Source organism: Thalassophryne amazonica, chromosome 19, assembly GCF_902500255.1.
Source record: "Thalassophryne amazonica chromosome 19, fThaAma1.1, whole genome shotgun sequence".
NCBI lineage: Eukaryota > Metazoa > Chordata > Actinopteri > Batrachoidiformes > Batrachoididae > Thalassophryne > Thalassophryne amazonica.
In genome coordinates this window covers 36,688,045-36,709,234 of record NC_047121.1, presented here as the reverse complement: position 1 = coordinate 36,709,234, position 21,190 = coordinate 36,688,045, and the positions used below count along the sequence as shown (strand labels likewise).

At 40.6% G+C, this 21,190-nt stretch overlaps 1 protein-coding gene across 1 annotated transcript; it reads left to right on the top strand.

Moving 5' to 3' along the window:
* The first annotated feature begins 18,490 nt into the window (after positions 1–18,490).
* On the top strand, positions 18,491–20,290 carry nkx2.1 (NK2 homeobox 1). Its single transcript, XM_034159627.1, has 2 exons — positions 18,491–19,125; positions 19,543–20,290. Exons 1-2 carry the CDS (start codon positions 18,759–18,761, stop codon positions 20,247–20,249), a joined length of 1,074 nt encoding a protein of 357 aa, XP_034015518.1. The 5' UTR covers positions 18,491–18,758; the 3' UTR covers positions 20,250–20,290.
* Positions 20,291–21,190: the final 900 nt, after the last annotated feature.

The following is a 21,190-nucleotide window of genomic DNA, read 5'->3' as shown; positions in this document are numbered from 1 at the left end:
CCACTCCAGGACCTTGAAATGCTACTTACGGAGCCACTCCTTAGTTGAAAATGGTCTTGTTATTCCTTTGTTTAGTTTTTACCCCCTGTGCACAATTAGGGCCCCCTGACACTTACATGACTTTGATGCATGCACTTGCACGCATGTCATCATGACAATCCCACTCGCTTTGTTCCCAGCTGGATGTTGTGCTTTGTTCCACTGGCTGCCACGCGCTGTGCGCTGGATGCTACGTATATAAAATAATTATTTTGTAGCGGATTAATCATTTTCTCTGTGAGTTGTCTGTTGAAAACAGTTCTAATCGCTTCCTGAATCACAGAGGACCGTTCCATGGAGCTGTTCTCACGCACGAGCTGAATGAGCTGGAGAAAGCATTTGGAGCCATCTAAAAAGGTAATTATTTGTCATATTTACATTGTCATGGCTTGATAAAACAGCTGCATTTTCTTTCCTTCTTGTGTGCAGCTGTTAAAGTATGTTTATGAGAGATTTAACATCTCGTTATAATCATTCAGACAAGCTGCGCTCTGATGCGGTGTGCTGATGCAACCACTCACACTGTTCACTTCTTCTTTACTCGACTTGACGAGTTGTATGTAGTGTTGGCGAGCAGATCGCATAATGTTGCATGACATTTATGCGTGAAAGATTTTTTTAACATTTCAAATTTTTTGGCGCAATTACACATGCTGGCGCCCTTCTCGCATTCAGTCTACACCCATTAAAGACGAGTTTAGTCTCCTGCATGACGCAGGGCGTGCAAGTGCATGCATCAAAGTCGTGCAAGTGTCAGGGGGCCTTTAGAGTATCTCAGCTTGGCTTTGAAGTGTTCTCACAAAGATGTAAATCTGGATAAATCTGCACAGGTGTTGAGGCTGAGGTGCCTCATAATGGTCCTCAGGTGTTGAAAGGTGTGGCCTTTCATTTGTAATTCAAACCATTGTTAGCCATAACTGCATGATGAAAGGCCTACAAAGGTACTCAAATGGGTAACAGCAAAAAGTACCCCAGATGTGTGATTAACACCCAGTGTGTGTATATCTTATCAACTGTTTTAATAGAGTGGGTGGGGTAAGAGCCAACTGGAGGGGGTAAGAATAGGTTAGGCAGTTTTAACCTCGGGGGTAAGAACTGGCTCGTTAGCTTTTACTCCGGTGTATACAAGCTTACCCCAGGGTATATCCCGGGATAAAAATTAACAAGCTTCACCCCCCCCCCCCCCCCCCCCCACACACACACACACACACATTCTTAGCTAATTCTTAATCCCAGAGTAAAAACTAACTTTAGCCTGTTATGCCGACTCACTCCAATCAAGGGTCAAGGGAGGCTGAAGCCAATTCCAAAAGTCAAAGGGCGTGGAGCAGGATAGACCGTGGACAGGACACCAGTCTATCACAGGGCTACATACTATATGCACACCTACAGTCAATTTAGAGTCACCAAATCACCTAACCTACATGTCTTTGGAAGTGGGAGGAAGCCGGAGCACCTGGAGGGAACCCATGCCGACATGGGGAGAACATGCAAACTCCACACAGAAATGCCCAGGCAGAAGTGATTCCATGACCTGGTTGCTGTGAGGTAACAGTGCTAACCACTAAGCCACATGCTGCCCTAGGCCTGTAATGTTATATTAAGTATTGATTATTTTCTTGTCAACAACTCCATCCAGAAGCCAGAGCCAGAATGGTCTTCTGTGAAGCAAGATCAACACAGGCCGCTTCATTTGTTAACCCTTGATCTCTGTTTCAGTCTCTATACGTGTTCTGAATAAACAGATCGTGTAAAATGTCATTTGACTCTTCTGCATAAATGAAGTGGTAACATGCCCGGTAGGCTATTTAAGCCAGGACGAACAGGTTATTGTTACGGAGAGCTATGCAGACATCATCACAGCTAAATGAAACACTGTTGCAGTACATAAGGAATGTTTGCAAAACAATTCATTATGTAAATTTGTTAGAAAATCTACAACCCCAATTCCAATGAAGTTGGAACATTGTGTAAAATGTAAATAAAAAACAGAATACAATGATTTGCAAATCCTCTTCAATCTATATTCAATTGAATACACCACAAATACAAGATATTTAATGTTCAAACTGATAAACTTTATTGTTTTTGTGCAAATATTTGCTCATTTTCAAATGGATGCCTGCAACACGTTTCAAAAAAGCTGAGACAGTGGTATGTTTACCACTGTGTTACATCACCTTTCCTTCTAACAACACTCAATAAGCGTTTGGGAACTGAGGACACTAATTTGAAGCTTTGTAGGTGGAATTCTTTCCCATTCTTGCTTGATGTACAACTTCAGTTGTTCAACAGTCCGGGGTCTCCGTTGTCATATTTTGCGCTTCATAATGCGCCACACGTTTTCAATGGGTGACAGGTTTGGACTGCAGGCAGGCCAGTCTAGTACCTGCACTATTTTACTATGAAGCCATGCTGTTGTAACACGTGCAGAATGTGGCTTGGCATTGTCTTGCTGAAATGAGCAGGGACGTACCTGAAAAAGACATTGTTTGGATGGCAGCATGAGCTGCTCCAAAACCTGGATGTACATTTCAGCATTGATGGTGCCATCACAGATGTGTAAGTTGCCCATGCCATGGGCACTAACACACCCCATACAATCACAGATGCTGGCTTTTGAACTTTGCACTGGTAACAATCTGGATGATCTTTTTCCTCTTTTGTCCAGAGGACACGACATCCTGGATGGCAGCATATATTGCTCCAAAGCCTGGATGTTGTGAAGGCAGGACTGCATTGTAGTTATATTAGGATGCAGTACTTAGTTCGACCACTAGGTGGCACAGCCATTTTAAGAGCAGAGAACAGTGCATGGAGTTATTCAGTGTTACCTGTGCATCAGAGGTGGTTGCATGTCCCCTCAGCAATAGGTTGTGTGTTATTGTGTGCATCCTTGAGATAGGTGGGTGTCTTTATGGGTGTCATTGTTGGGTTAAGTGTGCTATGTGAATGGTTTAGGTCATTCTAGGGGGTGTAATCTGTGTTTTTAGCTATGTTAGCTTTAGTGCTAATGCTAAGCTATTCTCCGTTTTCTCCGTGTGCCTTTTGATATTATTTAGACATAGTTTTGGGGGTTTCTGACGTGTAAGTTGATTTATGTATAGAAGTAGTAATTATGTACGTTTATGAGTGTTTTGGAATGTATATGAGTGTTGTTTGTTTTATTATTAGCTAATAGCCCATTAGTAGTGGAGGCTTTGAGGCCTACCCCCTTTTCAAATGGCCGTAAAGTGCCTGAACTTTATTATTGGTTTCGAGTTTTATTATTATATTCTTGCATTACCATTAGAATGTTTTGTGATGTTATTATATCATTTATGTACAGATTGTAATATTCTGTTTATTTCTTTGTTTACAGAACCACACACATACACATGCATATATCCTGTAACAAACTACAATAAATACAGTCAAGATTCATCCAGCTTCATCCTTGCATTCTGACTGATGCACACTCCGCGATCACACCTCTACTGAACCTGACACAGTAGTAAACCTCCATAACAAATTGTGGTCCTTCGAGCCGGATCGGTGATTACGGAGTGAAGATGGAGTACGATCCTCAGAGAGGCGGTGCCCATCCACGGAGGGCAGGGCAGCCACCAGGATGGATGAGAGATTATGAGGGATACACAGCGCCACCTTCAGCACAAGAGCAGCACAGAGTCAGAGAGGGATTTGCCGACCAGAGGCCCCTCCCTCCACACATAGGCCATTTTCATGACACAAGTCTCACATTTCCTGGTCATAGGGGAGCACTGGTTCCACATGAGTTCATGAGCATCGTGCAGCAGCTACAGGAGGACAACAGACGCCTTCAGCTTGTTGTCATAGATATGATGTACAGATGGACCGTGGTGCTTCCTCCACAAGCCGGCTACAGGCACAAGCACCTAGCTTTGATGACTGGATGTACCTGTCAGCATTAATGGTATGGGGGTGTGTTAGTGCCACAGATGCTGGCTTTTGAACTTTGCGCTGGTAACAGTCTGAATGGTCTTTTTCCTCTTTTGTCTGGAGGACACAACGTCCATGATTTCCAAAAACAATTTGAAATGTGGGCTCATCAGAACACAGCACTTTTCTACTTTGTGTGTGTCCATTTCAAATGAGCTCGGGCCCAGAGAAGGCAGCGGCGTTTCTGGATGTTGATGTATGGCTTTCACTTTGCATGGTATAGTTTTAACTTGCATTTGTAGTTGTAGCAGCAAACTGTGTTAATTGACAATGGTTTTCTGAAGTGTTCCTGAGCCCACGCAGTAAGATCCTTTACACAATGATGTTGGTTTTTAATGCAGTGCCGCCTGAGGTACAAGGTCACAGGCATTCAGTGTTGGTTTTCGGCCTTACTGCTTATGTGTAGAAAGTTCTCCAGATTCTCGGAATCTTCTGATTATATTATGGACTGTAGATGATGAAATCCCTAAATTCCTTGCAACTGAACGTTGAGAAACATTGTTCTTAAATTGGACTGTTTTCTCATGCAGTTGTTCACAAAGTGGTGATCCTCACCCCATCTTTGCTTGTGAATGGCTGAGCCTTTTGGGGATACTCCTTTTATACCCAATCATGACACTCACCTGTTTCCAATTACGTGTTCTTTAAGCATTTATCAACTTTCCCAGCCTTTTGTTGCCCCGTCCCAACTTTTTTGAAATGTGTTACAGGCATCCATTTCAAAATGAGCAAATATTTGCACAAAAACAATAAAGTTTATCAGTTTGAACATTAAATAGCTTGTCTTTGTGGTGTGTTCAATTGAATATAGGTTGAAGAGGATTTGCAAATCATTGTAATCTGTTTTTATTTACATTTCACACAACGTCCCAACTTTATTGAAATTGGGGTTGTATTTATTTTTCCACTCAGTCCACCTTCAATGCACAGATGATGAGAATCACTTGTATTGTGATGGAATTACAGTATCAGCTATAACATTTTGGCCAAATGACGTGTTTCTCTGTGCATGATCCAGCGCTTTTAGGGGTCTCAGTATTGAGGACACCAGCTTCAGAAGGAGGCCATGGGAATGTCCACAGTTCACCTGTGGGCAGATGGTTACTTTCAGGAGATGGACAGGATGTCTGCCTGGGTGGTTGCTCTCCGGGACCCAAGGATCAGATCTGCACTCTCAATACCAACAACAGGCAGAGCTCTTAATTTTGGGGAAAGAATGAACAGCAACATTATATACTTTATAGAATTTATAAGCCCAAATCACAAGAAGTTAGGGAAAAAAATTGAAAAAAAAAACACTGTGACTGTTACATTTACTTTGACTTGTGTTTCACTGCAGACAGAATGAACTCAAGATGTTTCATATTTTTCTAATAAAACTTGTTTTATTTGTTAATGTACATCCAGGCCTGCAACACATTCCAAAAAAATTTGGTACGCAAAAGTATTTACCACTGTGTAATGTTGCCATTCCTTCTCACAACACTTAAGGCATTTTGACAATAAGGATACCAAGTGATGTATGAGGTCTGTCTGAAAAGTAAGACTTTTTAATTTTTTTCCAAACCTATATGGATTTGAATCACGTGTGATTGCATCAGCCAAGCTTGAACCTTCGTGTGCATGCGTGAGTTTTTTCACGCCTGTTGGTTGCGTCATTCGCCTGTGGGCAGGCTTTGAGTGAGCACTGGTCCAGCCCCCTCGTCGGATTTTCATTGTCAGGGAAATGGCTGAGCGACTGCCGCTTTGCTCCATGAAAATTTTTTCAGAAACTGTGTGAGACAGCCAGGTGGAAACTATTCGGAAAATTCAGATGGCTTTCGGTGAAGATTCTATCGGCGTTACACAGATTAAGGAGGATTACAACCGGATTAAAGACGGCCCACAGCGGCGGAGAGCGCGCCACCCTTCGAGCGGCCATCGACAGGCTGAAACGACCAGATCATTTCCAAAGTGAAGGCTGTGTTGATCCAGGACGTCGTGTGACTACCAGAGAAATCGCAGAAAATGTGGACATCAGCACTTTTGCGGCACATTCCACTGTTACAGGAGATTTTGTAATGAAAGACGTGCGGAGGAATTCACACGTCGGGACGGAGCCGCTCATGGCGCGCAACAAAAAACACCTCCGTGTTGGAAACCATTCGGAAGATTCAGATGGCTTTCGGTGGCTTTTCAGTCGAGTGAGTATCCGAGAAACTGTGTAACAGCTGGGCATGTCAGGGCATGTCCTGTGAGACTTCCAACACGGAGGTGTTTTTTGTTGCGCGCCATGAGCGGCTCCGTCCCGACGTGCAAATTCCTCCGCACGTCTTTCATTACAAAATCTCCTGTAACAGTGGAATGTGCCGCAAAACTGCTGATGTACACATTTTCTGCAATTTCTCTGGTAGTCACACAACGTCCTGGATCAACACAGCCTTCATGTTGGAAATGATCTGGTCGTTTCAGCCTGTCGATGGCCGCTCGAAGGGCAGCGCGCTCTCCGCCGCTGTGGGCCATCTTTAATCCGGTTGTAATCCTCCTTAATCTGTGTGACGCCGATAGAATCTTCACCGAAAGCCATCTGAATTTTCCAAATGGTTTCCACCTGGCTGTCTCACACAGTTTCTGAAAGAAATTTCATGGAGCAAAGCGGCAGTCACTCAGCCATTTCCCTGACAATGAAAATCCGACGAGGGGGCTGGACCAGTGCTCACTCAAAGCCTGCCCACAGGCAAATGACGCAACCGACAGGCATGAAAAAACTCACGCATGCGCACGAAGGTTCAAGCTTGGCTGATGCAAGCACACATGTTTCAAATCCATATCGTTTTTGAAAAAAATAAAAAGGTCTGTTACTTTTCGGACAGACCTCATAGTGTCAGCTCTTATTTTGTACCATTTGTCCTGCAAACACACGTACAACAGTACAGGGTCGTCATCACTGCATTTTTCATTTCAAAATTCTCCACACACTCTGTAGTGGTGCACAGGTCAGTACTGTTGGCAAGCCAGTCCAGTATCAATGTCCTCCTCCTCACCAGCCATGTGCACAGAATATGGTTTTACATCATCTTGTTGAAAAATTTGTGGACATCCCTGGAAAAGATGACATGATGAAGTCAACATATGTTGCTCTAAAATCTCTGGGTACTTTCTATATTATTGCTGCCATCATAGAAGTGTAAATTAGCTTTGCCAAGGGAACTGACACAATGTCATACCCTGACACACCCTGACTTTTGGACATGTTGTTAATTACTGTCTGGATAGTCCTTTTCATCTTTGGCACATGAACGCATGATGTCTATTTCTTCCACAAAAAAAAAAAAAATCTGGAATTCTGATTCATCAGCTGACAATACATGTTTCCACTGTGTGTTGTCCAACCCAGAAGCCTCAGAGCCCAGAGAAGTTGTCGGTGGTTCCGGACAACATTAACATAAGGCTTCTTGTTTTCCACAGCCAAGTTTTAAGTGCATTTGTGAACGTAGTTCCATTATTGTAGTGCTTGACAAAGGTTTCCCAATGTAACCTGTCATCCGTGAGGTTATATCAGCTATTGATGAATAAGGGTTCTTGGAGCAGTGACCTCTGAGGAATCTGAGATCATGGGTGTTCAGTTTAGGCTTGTGCATGTGTCTTTTACACATTGACATTCCTCTAAGCTCCTTGTGTTGTTTAATGATATTTGGTACTATACAGGGAGAAACATGCAGTCTCAATCTTCCTTTGAGGAACATTGTTCTTAAACATTTCAATAATTTTCTCATGCATTTTTGTCCATCAAAGGCTCAGCATTTTGTGCCATCTGCTTTTTTAAGCTCTTTGACATCACCTATTTGAAATAACATGATTATTGCTTCTTTTTTTTTTTTTTTTTACCTCGATACTTACCCCAAATTGCCAAATCCAAACCTTTTTGCAGTGTATTGCAAGCCTGAAATGCAGGAATGGATGTATATTACAATATGACACAATACTAAAATACACTCAGCATATGAGCATGTAACCAATGAAAGAGTGTGTAGAAAGAATGTGACTTTTTGACTCCTTAGAATAAGTCAAGCTTAGCCAGGAGCGGTCCTGGAGGAGAGCCGACCGGGCAGCCGCCTGGGGCGGCATCGCGGGGGGGTGGGGTGGCACGACTGTGCAGAAAAAAAAAAAAAATGGGGTGGGGGGGGGGGTTCGTGGTTACAACGCGCTCAACTTTTGTTCAGAATCAGCTTCTTATCACTGGTAACGACGCGGCTTTCCCCTCACTCATTCCTGCAGCTTCACAGTGCTTTAAACAGTGTGGACGCTGAGCGTCCACAGACTTCAATAGCGACACAAAGCATGCAGCAAAACGAGATGAGTTATTGGATAAATGCTGGGCTTTGTCCCGCCCATCAGACGCTCAGCGTGTCTGGGGGTCTATGGGGCAGTGGGCCGGCCCGGACGCTCAGCTTCTGCATGATGATTGGATGATCTGTCTGAGGCTGAATCCCTTTTTGATTGACAGCGAAATGAGCGAATCAGCGATCTTTGTGGGAGCATTTTTTTAATTTTCATTCTGTTCTGAGTTGAACCAGAGACTTTCCTTATCCTCTTAGCGGCATTTTTGCGCTCGCAAGCTGCACATAATGGCAGACAATTTGAATGTTGTGGACCGGATTTTGGCAAAGCCATTTGATAGTCTTCCTTACGAAGAAGCCATGGCTGCTGTCATGGCTTCAGCTCTCAATGGTTTGCAGGCCAAAGTTAAAGCAATAGTCCCCAGTGCAATGTTTGTGTATTACTATGCACACAGACTGAATCTGGTTCTGTCTCAGGGGGCTAAATGCTTATCTGAGTGCAGAATATTTTTTGCATCACTCTCTGGGTTTGCCACATTTTTCTCAAAATCCACAAAGAGGATGTCTTTTCTTGAGTCTGCAGGCTGCTCAAGGTTGCCCAGAAATGCTCCTACTCGATGGAATTTCACATCACGGATAGTGAGCACTGTGGCAAACAGTTATGATGCCCTCCTGCAAACGTTTGAGATGATCATTGCAGATAAGTCCATGGATGATGACACATTAGACTGTGCCAATTTCTTTGTGTTTGTTATTGCAGTATTCATTAAAACCGGAAATGTGTTCTTGACAATAGCTGTTGTGAATTAATTTGTGGGATTGTGGGTGTTCTGGACGAAGTTAGTGTTTTCATGGGTGGTGGGGCGGAGGTGGTGGCCATGTTAGTGTGAAGGGGGGGCATGCAGGGGGTTTCGCCCGGGGAGTAAATCACTCTAGGACCGCCACTGAGCTTAGCCATTTTTTTTTTTAACTTGTCCGATGTCGGTATCCCAAGAATGTTAGCTGTGAATTTGAAACCCTGGCAGTATAGACCTATGCTGAGCACAGAGAGACAGACAGACGGACGTAAAGTCTTTGCAATACCTGTTGGTCATATTTTGGCCTCAGGTAAAAATTAAACCAAGCTCACCACAGAAAACATAAAACATCTTGGGTTCATCTGGTCTGAAATGAAACTGAACTCATAGTGAATGTAAGCATCACTGTGGGTTTTTTTCTTTTTCTTTTCATTGTCTTTGATTATTTTCTGACTTGGGGTTGTATTTAAAAAAATAAATGCAACATTTTGAACAAGATATAGTCTAATAGACTGTATTGTCACAGGACTTTTTCATGATGCAAACAGTCAACGTGTTCTACAGTAATGCCTCACACTCGCACGTCATGTCGCCATGCACAACACCCAACTGCACACCGTGAGCAACTTTGGGATCAAGCTAACTGACGGCTCCTTCTTGAGTTTCCTGTCTGATGGGGAATTAAATCATGTGGCCACAAGCCAACTACCAAAATATTCATATGTCAGTTTCCCTGGTGGGAAAGAAACAAAGAAATTGTAGACCAAACATAGCCCATGGGCCCAACATTGGACAGCACTGGTTGAGGACGACTGATCGTCTCAGATCTCACAAACTAAGCAGAGTAGATGAGGTTGAGGAAGACCTGGGGCTGTGTGTGATTCTTCAGGTAAAACTGGAGTTACATGAAGAAGGGCATCTGCTGCAACACTGCTGCCAAATCCCAATACGGGATCAAGTTGTGGCAACTCTGACCAAAAACTGGGGCAACCAAAAGACAAATGGCAGGAAAACAGGAAACACTGAGACCCCAAGTTAAATAAAGTCATGAGTTCAGTCTGAATCCTCTCACATAAAAACAGTCTCACCTTCTTACCATGAAGGAAAAACACAGTTTTCAACATTCACACACTGTGGGCTGTGTGACAGTTGGAGTGAATTTCACATCATATTAAGATTTGTATTTATTTATTTATTATTCAGGATATAAAACATTTTATAAAGTAAAAAAAAGTCTTATGAGTATTTTTTAAGTCAAAAGGACAAATCACATGTAACGTTATTTTAAGTGTTTATCGTGGAATGTTACAATTGAAAACAAGTAAAGAGATGAGCTCAGAGCATCAACTGGCAGCTTCAAAATAAACATGTGTAAACCCAAATCCAATAATGAACTGGAGCACCGTGCTTGTACAGCGCAAACCTCCACCAACACTTTCCAATTACACAAAATTTTACCTTGGAGAAAAATTTTCAACGTCAAAGTCCTCTTAGAAGTGTCTTTTCATACGATAAATTAGATGTGATCAAATGTCAGTTTTTTGTGATGTTGTCAAGGGTTTTTTTTCCCAGCTTTTTCAGTTTCTGAATTCTTATTCAGATCATTTTCACAGAACTTAGGTTGTCTCTGTTATGCACAATTTGTCTTTGCCTTTTGGCACTTGGTTTCCGACTAATAAGATAAGCAAACAGGCATGAAATTGGAACCTCCATCCAATTTTGGTGGTGTAGGTAAATCCATAACAGAGAAACGAGAGTGACTGCGGCACTTTTGATTGAGATATTATGCAAAATATACACCAAATGGGCTTTTCAATATTAAATTCAAATGTCCACAAAATCCACAATCCAGATCAGATCTGGATCAAACTTTGTCAAGCGATAGTGAGTGCTAGTCTGCATCTCACATTCAAGTATGAGAGTGATTGGGGCATGTTTGATTAAGTAATCTATATACATAAATGGCTACTTTTGTCTTTCTGTCTGTTCGGAATAGGCTCTAAAACTACAAAAGGTGAACTCCCCAAAGTTACATATTCTGAACCACCATGACATGGGCTACAACCTGGTACTATTTTCAAACAAAAAAAAATTAACATTAAGACAACAATATTAACAATAATCTGATACATACAGTTGAACCATATGTACCTCAGTGGCAGTTGTACTCCAGCACAAATCTCTCAGCTTTAATAGCTGGCCGCTGGCCCTGTGCATGTATGTATCAGATTATTGTTAATATTGTTGTCTTAATATTAATTTTTTTGTTTGAAAATAGTACCAGGTTGTAGCCCATGTCATTCTCAGAGGCCGGTGATTCCATAATTTTTGCCATGGGTTGTATATGCAAGAGCTCAGTAGCCTGCCTACTGCTATAAACAGAGCCCAGACTCCTGGGCTATCTGCTGCTGGCTGCTGGCTAGCACACATAGCGTGGGTGTGCATGCCAGCTTGGTTGTATAACCAAGCAGATTCAAATATCCCCCTTGATATGAATGCATCCTTTCTCTGCACATGCTGCATGTGCGTGCTACAAACCTGTTTGACTCTCCTTGAAAAGATTTGAACAACTCTACAAACTTTAGTGTTTTCAGACCTGTTTATAGCAAAAACAAATGTGAGTATTCTGTCATTTACTGACTAATCATATACTGAACATTTTGATTGTAAGAATATAAATACACAATTCAATACAAAGTAACTTTCTTCCATGTGCTTTGTTATCCCCATACTCCCCTCTACCAATATTACACCCATGATATTTGACACCATGTGTGAATGAGTAGATATGCCATCCTACTTAAAAATAGTCCTTAAATCTGGTTTAATCATTATGGCAATATGCACCCTCAAATTGAGATTTTTCTGTACCTAATGGCCAATACTGTGTTATGTTTATCAACTTCAAAATAAATACAGGGTAAACTCTTCATAATGCTGTCCCCAGGAACAAGGATTTAGACCTGCAGATAAGGTGCCAGCTCAGAGATGTAGATGGGTTCTCCCCATGCCAGGCATTGGTGGCTGAGAGGGGGTGGCGGTGGCTGGGGGGGGTCAATCCACATGAATTTTGCTTCTTGGAATGAAGGTTTTCATTCAGAGGCCGTAAATTAAACTTTAAAAGTTTACTAGATAAAATATCAAGCTTTGTCTTTTCTTGCAATTTGTACATGTATTTCTAAACATTTGCACATTTTCTAAAAATAAAGGTGTAGAGTGTACATGATGTGTATCACTTGCCTAGCGTTGATCATAATGTATCAGGCAAACGCATGTTTTCTGTATCACAATGGCACTCTGCAGATCATTTGAAAAAGTGATATAGTTCTAACTGCTGATGGGGCAGCACCCTTTCAATCAGCCAGTAAGCGGGCATAGAGCCTGTGTTCTCCAATGGCGCGTTGTATATAGGCTGCTCATTATGATGGAAATATTATAAATTAAATTTTGTTATTTATGAACTCTTCACAACCTGCTGTCCTATTATAATAGTGCACTAGCTTTGGGGTTGATCTAATAGTTTTGGTATGTTGATGTTTCATGGCTCAAACTGTTTTTAGTGGTCAAACCTCTTTTTTTCTTTACAATTGAAAAGATTATTTGTTCTCTAAATATACCAATGAATGCATAACTTTAATAAATATGCAAGGCAACATTTACACCATTTAAAGATGGAATGCCTCAAAGTGAAAGCAACCACTACTTTTGCTGATAATGTGGCTGGCCTGAATATGGCAGAACCTGCGATCTTCCACAGTTAGTCAGATGCTCCAGAGTTGGTAACCCCAATCAGCTGTATATCCACTTTCCTGACAGAAGGACAAGGAACATTGTCTACCAAGAGGCTCTTCAGAACTATTGGTCAGTAAAAGCTACATTTAAATATATATTCAACATCTCAAATCCCAAATTAACATTTGCTTAAAAGCCATTTTATTTTTGTAGCATTCTTATAAACTAGATTTGCAATGTATCAACAATTATAAAGGTCATAACATCAATTCTGATTAATGATTATGAGCCTACTTGATCTGCAATATAAAGTCTGAAGAATTTCATTGTTGTTTCTTGCATGCAGAAAAATTCAGTTTTCTCTCTTGGTTTGGGGATTCCACCTATTTTGGGTTTTTAGTTCAAACTTTTGCCTATTTGTACTACATATATACTTATAAGATATCTACAATTATGACAAAATATAAACTTTGGAATATTTTGTAGATTATATCTTAAACAGGTTAACCTGGGCAACTCCGGGTACCCCAGCTAGTGTAAAATATACATTAAATTAGGTTTTTTATGTTAAATTCAAATGGCCACAAAATCTGTAATCTGAATCAGATCTGGATCAAACTTTATAAGTCGACAAAGGATACCATCCTACATATCACTCTCAAATATGAAAGAAGATTTTTTTTAGACAGAGTTATGAATTTTTGAAAATTCGTTCAATGTAAAGATAGGGATTTTTCCAATTTTCCAAGATTTTTCCTGGCTTTGACCTTTGACCTATGACCTTGAAAAGTGAATCAGTTATTGCCTATCAGGATATGAACCTTCAGTAAAAAGTTTCATAGTATATGAAAAATTGTGGGCTCCAGGCTGTTCACAAACAAACAAACAAACAAATGGGGTGAAAACATAACCTCCTCCAACTTCACTGGTGGAGGTAATTACACCAGGTTGTATGTCTGGCTGCCTCATTCCTAATGCACCAAAAGTATATGGACACTTGGATATAGTTCTGTTTCACTACCATGTTTTTTCCTCATTATTTCACTGATAAATCAGCAGGTAAAAGGTCTGCATTCCATTTGAACTGTTCACATCTCTTGGAGTTTAGCTAAATCAATCTTCAAGGAACATACAGAGCATGGCAAATTTGTGGACAGCAGTCTCTCTGATGGGTGAAGAAGCCACCAAAACATGAAAGCGATCTCTGAAAGTGCTGCAGGCTTTTTTTTTAGGCTGTGATTAGAGAGAGGCATGCAACCTTTGCTGCACCAGTCACACTTTCACTGAGCAGTTTTGAAAAAAAAAAAAAGCAAACTCTAAACTGGAATTTGCTACAACACACAGGTGTGCAATCAATGCTTTTCCTCTGTGCACGTGACGTGCACCGTTACACAGTCCAGATAAAAGCTTCTCCTTTGGATGCTCATAAATTCAATATTTTACATCCAATCCACTCGGTGTTAAAATGTCATTTTTGTAATTTGCAGAAATGCATTCTGCAGTTTCTCTTTGGTGTTTTTCAAATCGTCACTAGGTGGTGCAGTAACATACGGTATCACCAGTTTACAAGACTTTGGATCAAAACGTGCAGATGATCCACTAGGGGTCGCAGTTCTCCCAAAGATCTTCAGCAGCAATGGCTGCTGGCTATGACATCATGCACAATTATTTGTTCACGTGTTGTGTTCGCGCGCGCGGGGGTCCTTCTCATGTCATTTTAACGTCATATAACCAGAGGACACAGAGTCATCTGCGGCGGAGAGAAAGAATTTGTCAAAAACACAATTTCTTATATTTTGTATGATGATGACGTAACCATATTTACATTAACAGTAATAATGATAATTACATGATGATGATTAGTCAAACATTACACTTGAAAGAAAGAAAGAAAGAAAGAAAGAAAGAAAGAAAGAAAGAAAGAAAGAAAGAAAGAAAGAAAGAAAGAAAGAAAGAAAGAAAGAAAATCTGAATTAAAAAGTATACAGATCTCATTCTGCTTTTTCCTTTCTCGAAATTTTAATTTTCTTACATTCACTGGTGGAACAGAAGATGTCATTAGTAAAACAAAGGTAGAAAAACTCTTTGAGGAGGAAACAAAGGAGCAGACGACCATTATGGAGACAAATATATACCCACAATAAACAGAATTTAACGGTTTATAACTGAAACACTTTAGGTATTATGGTGTATAAATCAACCAATCTCGCGCCATTTATATCTATCTATCTATCTATATATATATATATATATATATATATATATATATATATATATATATATATATATATATATATATAGTTTATGGCATGCCAAACAGGAAAATATGAGAATATTCCATTCAATATTCTCATATTTTCCTGTTTGGCATGCCATAATTGTTTGATATAATATATAATAACAGTAAGTCCCTTCGGCTGCTCCCTTGTTTGCACTCGGGGTCGCCACAGCAAATCCAAGGTGGATCTGCATGTTGAATTGGCATAGGTTTTATGCCGGATGACCTTCCTGACGCAACTCCACATTACATGTAGAAATGGTTGTGTGGATGATATCATGCAGCAATCATTTTACAAACTGCAGCCTGATAACAAAGGCTCAGTGGAGCCTCATAGTCGCCACATCAAAGTGTCCTCATTATTCTGACATCATTTGGACTAATTAGCGCTAATTGGCTGTAATCGACGTGTGCCGGAACAGGGGAAAGGTATGATTTAGATCATTCAGAATGTCTCGCGAAATTTGCTGTAATTAAGGAAGGCATAAGCAAGATTTACCTTGGATGCAGAAACATGTTTTAATTGCCTGTAATTATATGGCCTGTGAAATTATGCGCCTGCGTTTGTCATCGCTACAGCTGATTTGCGCGGTTATATTTAGTCTGATCGTTTCATTTATTAAAGAAGCCTGCAAGACACTTTGACAGTAGTATGGATTGTTGTGATGTGATCACCTTTAAATGGGACCACTGCACTTTACTCTGCAGCCTGCACACATGGACAAGTCTGCAGATATTTATGATAAATGGTCTGCAGTGATCGCTGCACGGATGACCTTTAACCCCCACTTCACACCTTAGCTTTTATATTTGAGCAGTAAAGCACAGAAATATTTTTAATGCACTTCTCAACAACAGTATGGTGATAGATGAGGGTGGCTACCACCAGAAGACGCTGTGTTTCATTATGGGCTGCAGGCTGCTGCAGCAGCAGGCGACCCGGAGACTCTCACTTCTTTGAATGTTGGTTTTCTGCTTCTTGACAGCAACCTGTCTGCTGCTAGAGTGATACACACAGACTTTTATGTAACATGAATATTCTATCAATTTAATTTATTTGTGGCTTATTTTTGAATGAAATGACAAATTGTTTTGCAGCTGACATCAGAAAGAGAAGGCTGAGAGGCAAATGTTCTTCTTCATGTATATATTTAAGTATGTTATGCACTAAAACATGCCAGATTCTTAGTCTTATTATCTAATAAAACTTCTGAAAAATGGGTACTACTGTTCCTGCTACTACTGGTATTATTATTATTATCATTATTATTATTATTATTATTATTATTAGTAGTAGTAGTAGTAGTAGTAGTAGTAGTAGTGGTGGTAGTAGTAGTAGTAGTAGTAGTGGTAGTAGTAGTAGTAGTGGTAGTAGTAGTAGTAGTAGTGGTAAGAATAGTAGAAATAGTAGTAGTAGTAGTAAACAGTAATACACAGAATACTGCTTATCATTAGTGTTCTTTCAGATTTTTTCATCAATATTGTTGCTGCTACTGCTACTACAGAGACAAATGTTCTTCTTCATGTATATTATCATGTAATTAAACATGCCATTCTTATCTTTGAGATTCTTAGTAATGAGTATTATCGAATAAAATTTCTGAAAAAAATGGGAACTACTGCTCCTGCTACTACTGCTATTATTATTATTATTATTATTATTAGTAGTAGTAGTAGTAGTAGTAGTAGTAGTAAACAGTAATACACAGCATACTACATATTATTAGTGATTTGTCAGGTTATATATATATATATATATATATATATATATATATATTGCTGCTGCTAATAAAACATGCCATTTTCATTTTTGAGATTCTTAGTCTTGGTAATTAGTATTTCTAATAAAATTTCAGAAAAAAATGGGTACTACTGCACCTGCTAGTGCTGCTGTTATTATTGTTATTATTATTATTATTAGTAGTAGTAGTAGTAGTAATAACGCTTATTAGCGTTTTGTCAGATTTTACTTATCAATATTTGTGCTACTGCTGCTACTGCTACTATTTACTACTATGAATAATAATAATAATAATATGCTGTTTATTATTATCAGCATTCTATGAATAACAACAACAACAACAACAACAATAATAATAATAATAATAATAATAATGTTGTTGCTGTTATTATTATTATTGTTATTATTATTATTATTATTATTATCATTATTGTTATTATTGTGATTATTATTATTATTATTGTTACTATTAAAGAACAAGAATCAGAAGATCAATAAATGTTGCAGGATTAAAGACAAAGTTTGACCAAAAAAAAAAAAAAAAAAAAAAAAAACCCGGAGTACTTCTACTTAAATATACGAATTATTTTAGGATAATAATAATAATAATAATAATAATAGTAGTAGTAGTAGGAGGAGGAGGAGGAGGAGGTGGAGGAGGAGAAGATTTTTAAAAACAATACATTTTGTAAATGTTGAATTAAATACAAATTTAGGAAAAAACTGTCAAAAACGACTACTACTACTACTACTACTACTACTAATAATAATAATAATAGTAATAATAATATTATTATTACCCTAAAATAATTCCTATTTTTAGTTTATGTTTTGTAAAACATTTTGAAGAAAAAGTTCACAAAAATCCACCGAGCTTTGCTCAAAACGTTTTTTAGTTAAAAATAAGAACATGAGCACTTTTGTTGACTGTACAAACATGAAAACGCGCTAAATAAATGGAATACATCTGTAAATTTCCTCATCGTCTCTTGCTTCCGCGTAGATTTACAGAAATGATGCGTAATTGAGTCTCCTCCTTAAGGTAAGATGCTGTCTGGGGGCTACCTGTCGTTGTGCTGCTGCAGGAGAGCACTTGAACATCGTTAACTTGTCGTCAGAGGCTCATCGGTTCCTGTTTTGTCTTTTCCAAGTGAATTCAGGTAACACGCTGCGTCCAAAGGAAAAAAAAATAAACGGAGAGGGTTAATCATTTACGCAGCCACTTAACACGCGGATGTGTATTTATTTACTTATCGGTATCAGTCAATTCCCTCCCCGCAAGTGCACTTTTGCATGTCTGAGTACGATAAGGCACAACCACAAACAATCCTGCAATCACTGGAGGCCTCTCGTGGCCATTAAAAGTCACTAGTTCACCAGAGGAGTGGTTCTCCTCCAACTCTCAAGTCCATATAGGCCTCCTTCATCAAGAGGCCCTCGTAAACATCACTACAGTTAATAAAGTGTAGCGCAGGCACACCGCGCGCGGCGCGCTGCGCTCCAAAGGCGCGCCCGGACAGCGCGCAGCGTGGACGTTTAAGATCAGCCGCTTATGTTATTGTTAGTGGGAGGGGAGCACATGTAAGTGAAATTACGCTGGTGGAAAGGAGGCTAGAGCTGTTTTTGTATTGTTGCCGATGCCCCGCCTCTGGTGGTAGCCTTAAACCTGGCACCAGGCTAAAACGAACCAAAGCCAGCGCCGAACTCCCACTCAATCGAATTAAGGCGGACTTGAGGCTCTCTCTTACGTGTTCATCTACCAGGATCGACGCTGAGACAACAGGAACCAGAGGGGCTTTGGCCAAAAAAAAAAAAAAAAAAAAAAAAAAAAAAAAAAAAAAAAAGGAGTGATTGCCTTGCCTTCTAATTTCTCCCTCTCCAGCCACAGAACAATGTCGATGAGCCCAAAGCATACGACTCCTTTTTCTGTTTCCGATATCTTGAGTCCTCTTGAGGAGAGCTATAAGAAAGTAAGTATGGAGAATAACAACTTGGGGGCGCCTCTCACTTCTTGCCGGCAGCCGCAGGTCTCTCACGCGGCGATGCAGCAGCACCACATGGGCCATAACGGGACCGTATCTGCGGCGTACCACATGACTGCGGCGGGCGTCTCTCAAATGTCGCACACGGCCATGGGTGGCTACTGCAACGGCAACCTGGGCAACATGGGCGACCTCCCGTCCTACCAGGACGGCATGAGGGGAAGCGCCACGGCCACCGGCTGGTACGGAGCCAATCCGGATCCACGCTTCTCTACCAGTGAGTATGGCACCTGCTCGGAATGTGCGTAAAAGCGGCAATGCTGTGCGCTCTGTGTGCATGAATGCCATTTTTATTTTTTTTATTTTTGTTAAGAATTCATGTTAACATCAGGGGAGAAAGTCTAAACGCATGCGCCTCCGTGATGGAGAATATTATTATCCGTACGTTTTACGCGTCATTTTCCACTTTATTACGTTTGAGATCGGAGTAGAATTACGCAGTTTTTTGGAATGATTTTGGTTCCTTTCCATAATAATTAGGAATTAATTCACCCATCAAATGTATATGAGCTTGATCATGTCGTTGTCATCATAAAGCGTTTATGGACACATTCAACAGATGGCAAGAGAACAACGAAACGTCACATGATTGCTACATCTGAATTTATTTTGTGTTTTGTGTTGATGTTTCCAGTTTCTCGTTTCATGGGCTCGTCTTCGGGGATGAACATGGGTAGCATGGGCAGCATGGGCAGCCTGAGCTCCCTGGCAGATGTGGGTAAAGGCATGACCTCCCTGTCCAGCACACCGCGGAGAAAAAGACGAGTGCTCTTCTCTCAGGCTCAGGTCTACGAGCTGGAGCGACGCTTCAAGCAGCAGAAATACCTTTCGGCGCCCGAGAGGGAACACCTGGCAAGTATGATCCACCTCACCCCGACCCAGGTGAAGATCTGGTTTCAGAATCACCGCTATAAGATGAAGAGGCAGGCGAAAGACAAGGTGTCCCAGCAGCAGATGCAGCAGGAGAGCGGCTCCTGCGCGCAGCAGCAGCAGCAGCAGCAGCAGCAGCAGCAGCAGTCTCCGCGGAGAGTGGCCGTGCCGGTGCTCGTTAAGGACGGGAAGCCGTGCCAAGGCAGCGGCCACACGCCAACGTCGTCCGTGCAGACCCACCACCAGGGGGGTGGCAACGTCATGATCATGTCCAACAACACGTCCGGACTCGGGACGCATCATACCCAGCAGGTGGGCAGCACCGGGCACTCTCCGGACCTGGTGCAGCACTCATCCAGTCCGCCGTCACTTCAGAGCCAAGTGGCCGGTCTGTCCCACCTGAACTCCCAAGGCGCAGACTACGGCTCGGCCCTGCAGTGCTCAGCCCTGTTGTACGGCCGGACATGGTGACAAGAGTACTGAGCCCAAATAACACCCTACCTGGGTGGTGGTGGGGGCGGAAAAAAAGGACATTTTTGTGCGTATTTGAACAAGAGACGCGCGAAGTCGCTCCTCCAGCTCAAAGTCTTGGGAATATTTATGTAAATTCTATATAGACAAAAAGAACAATGGGATTTGCTGTAAAGTGAACTTAAACATGATGACACACACACACACACACACACACACACACACACACACACACACACACACACACACACACACACACACACACACACACACACACACACACACACACACACGACTCTGATTTATTATAGAATTTAATGTAAGCCGTAGATCTAGCCTGTATATTTCTGTAAAAGATTTGAATTTTAGCTCTGTTGTACAAAGTTTTGGACATATTGCCGTTTTGTTGTTGTTTACTGGTATTTGTACGTTTTATTTCTTTGTAACTTATATAGGTATTTGACTTACTATAAAACAGTCCAATTAATAAATTATGGAAACAGGTCGTTTATCAGTTTGTGAAATATGGTCATTTTATTTGGTTTTAAAAGAAGGTTGAAAAGATTTCAGAATCAAAGCATAGTTGTTTAATAATAATAATAATAATAATAATAATAATAATAATAATAATAATAATAATAATAATAATAATAATAATAATAATAATAATAATAATATTGTAGGTGCATCTATTTCTAATGGACGTTACATTTTTAAAGATTTGCGTTTTTACGTGAGTGCTTCACTTTTTTAAAATCTTTTCGCTCATGAAATCCACTTATGCCAAAATGCTTAGTTTTGTCAGCCTGACCACAATACAAAATTAACCGTCGGGTTGTTGTTCTGACAGTTTGACACTGGGGCTAATTGTGTTTTGTGCTTTCACGCGTCGTCCAGAGTAAACAGACAGAAAACAAAACAAACAAAACCTGGAATCTTTG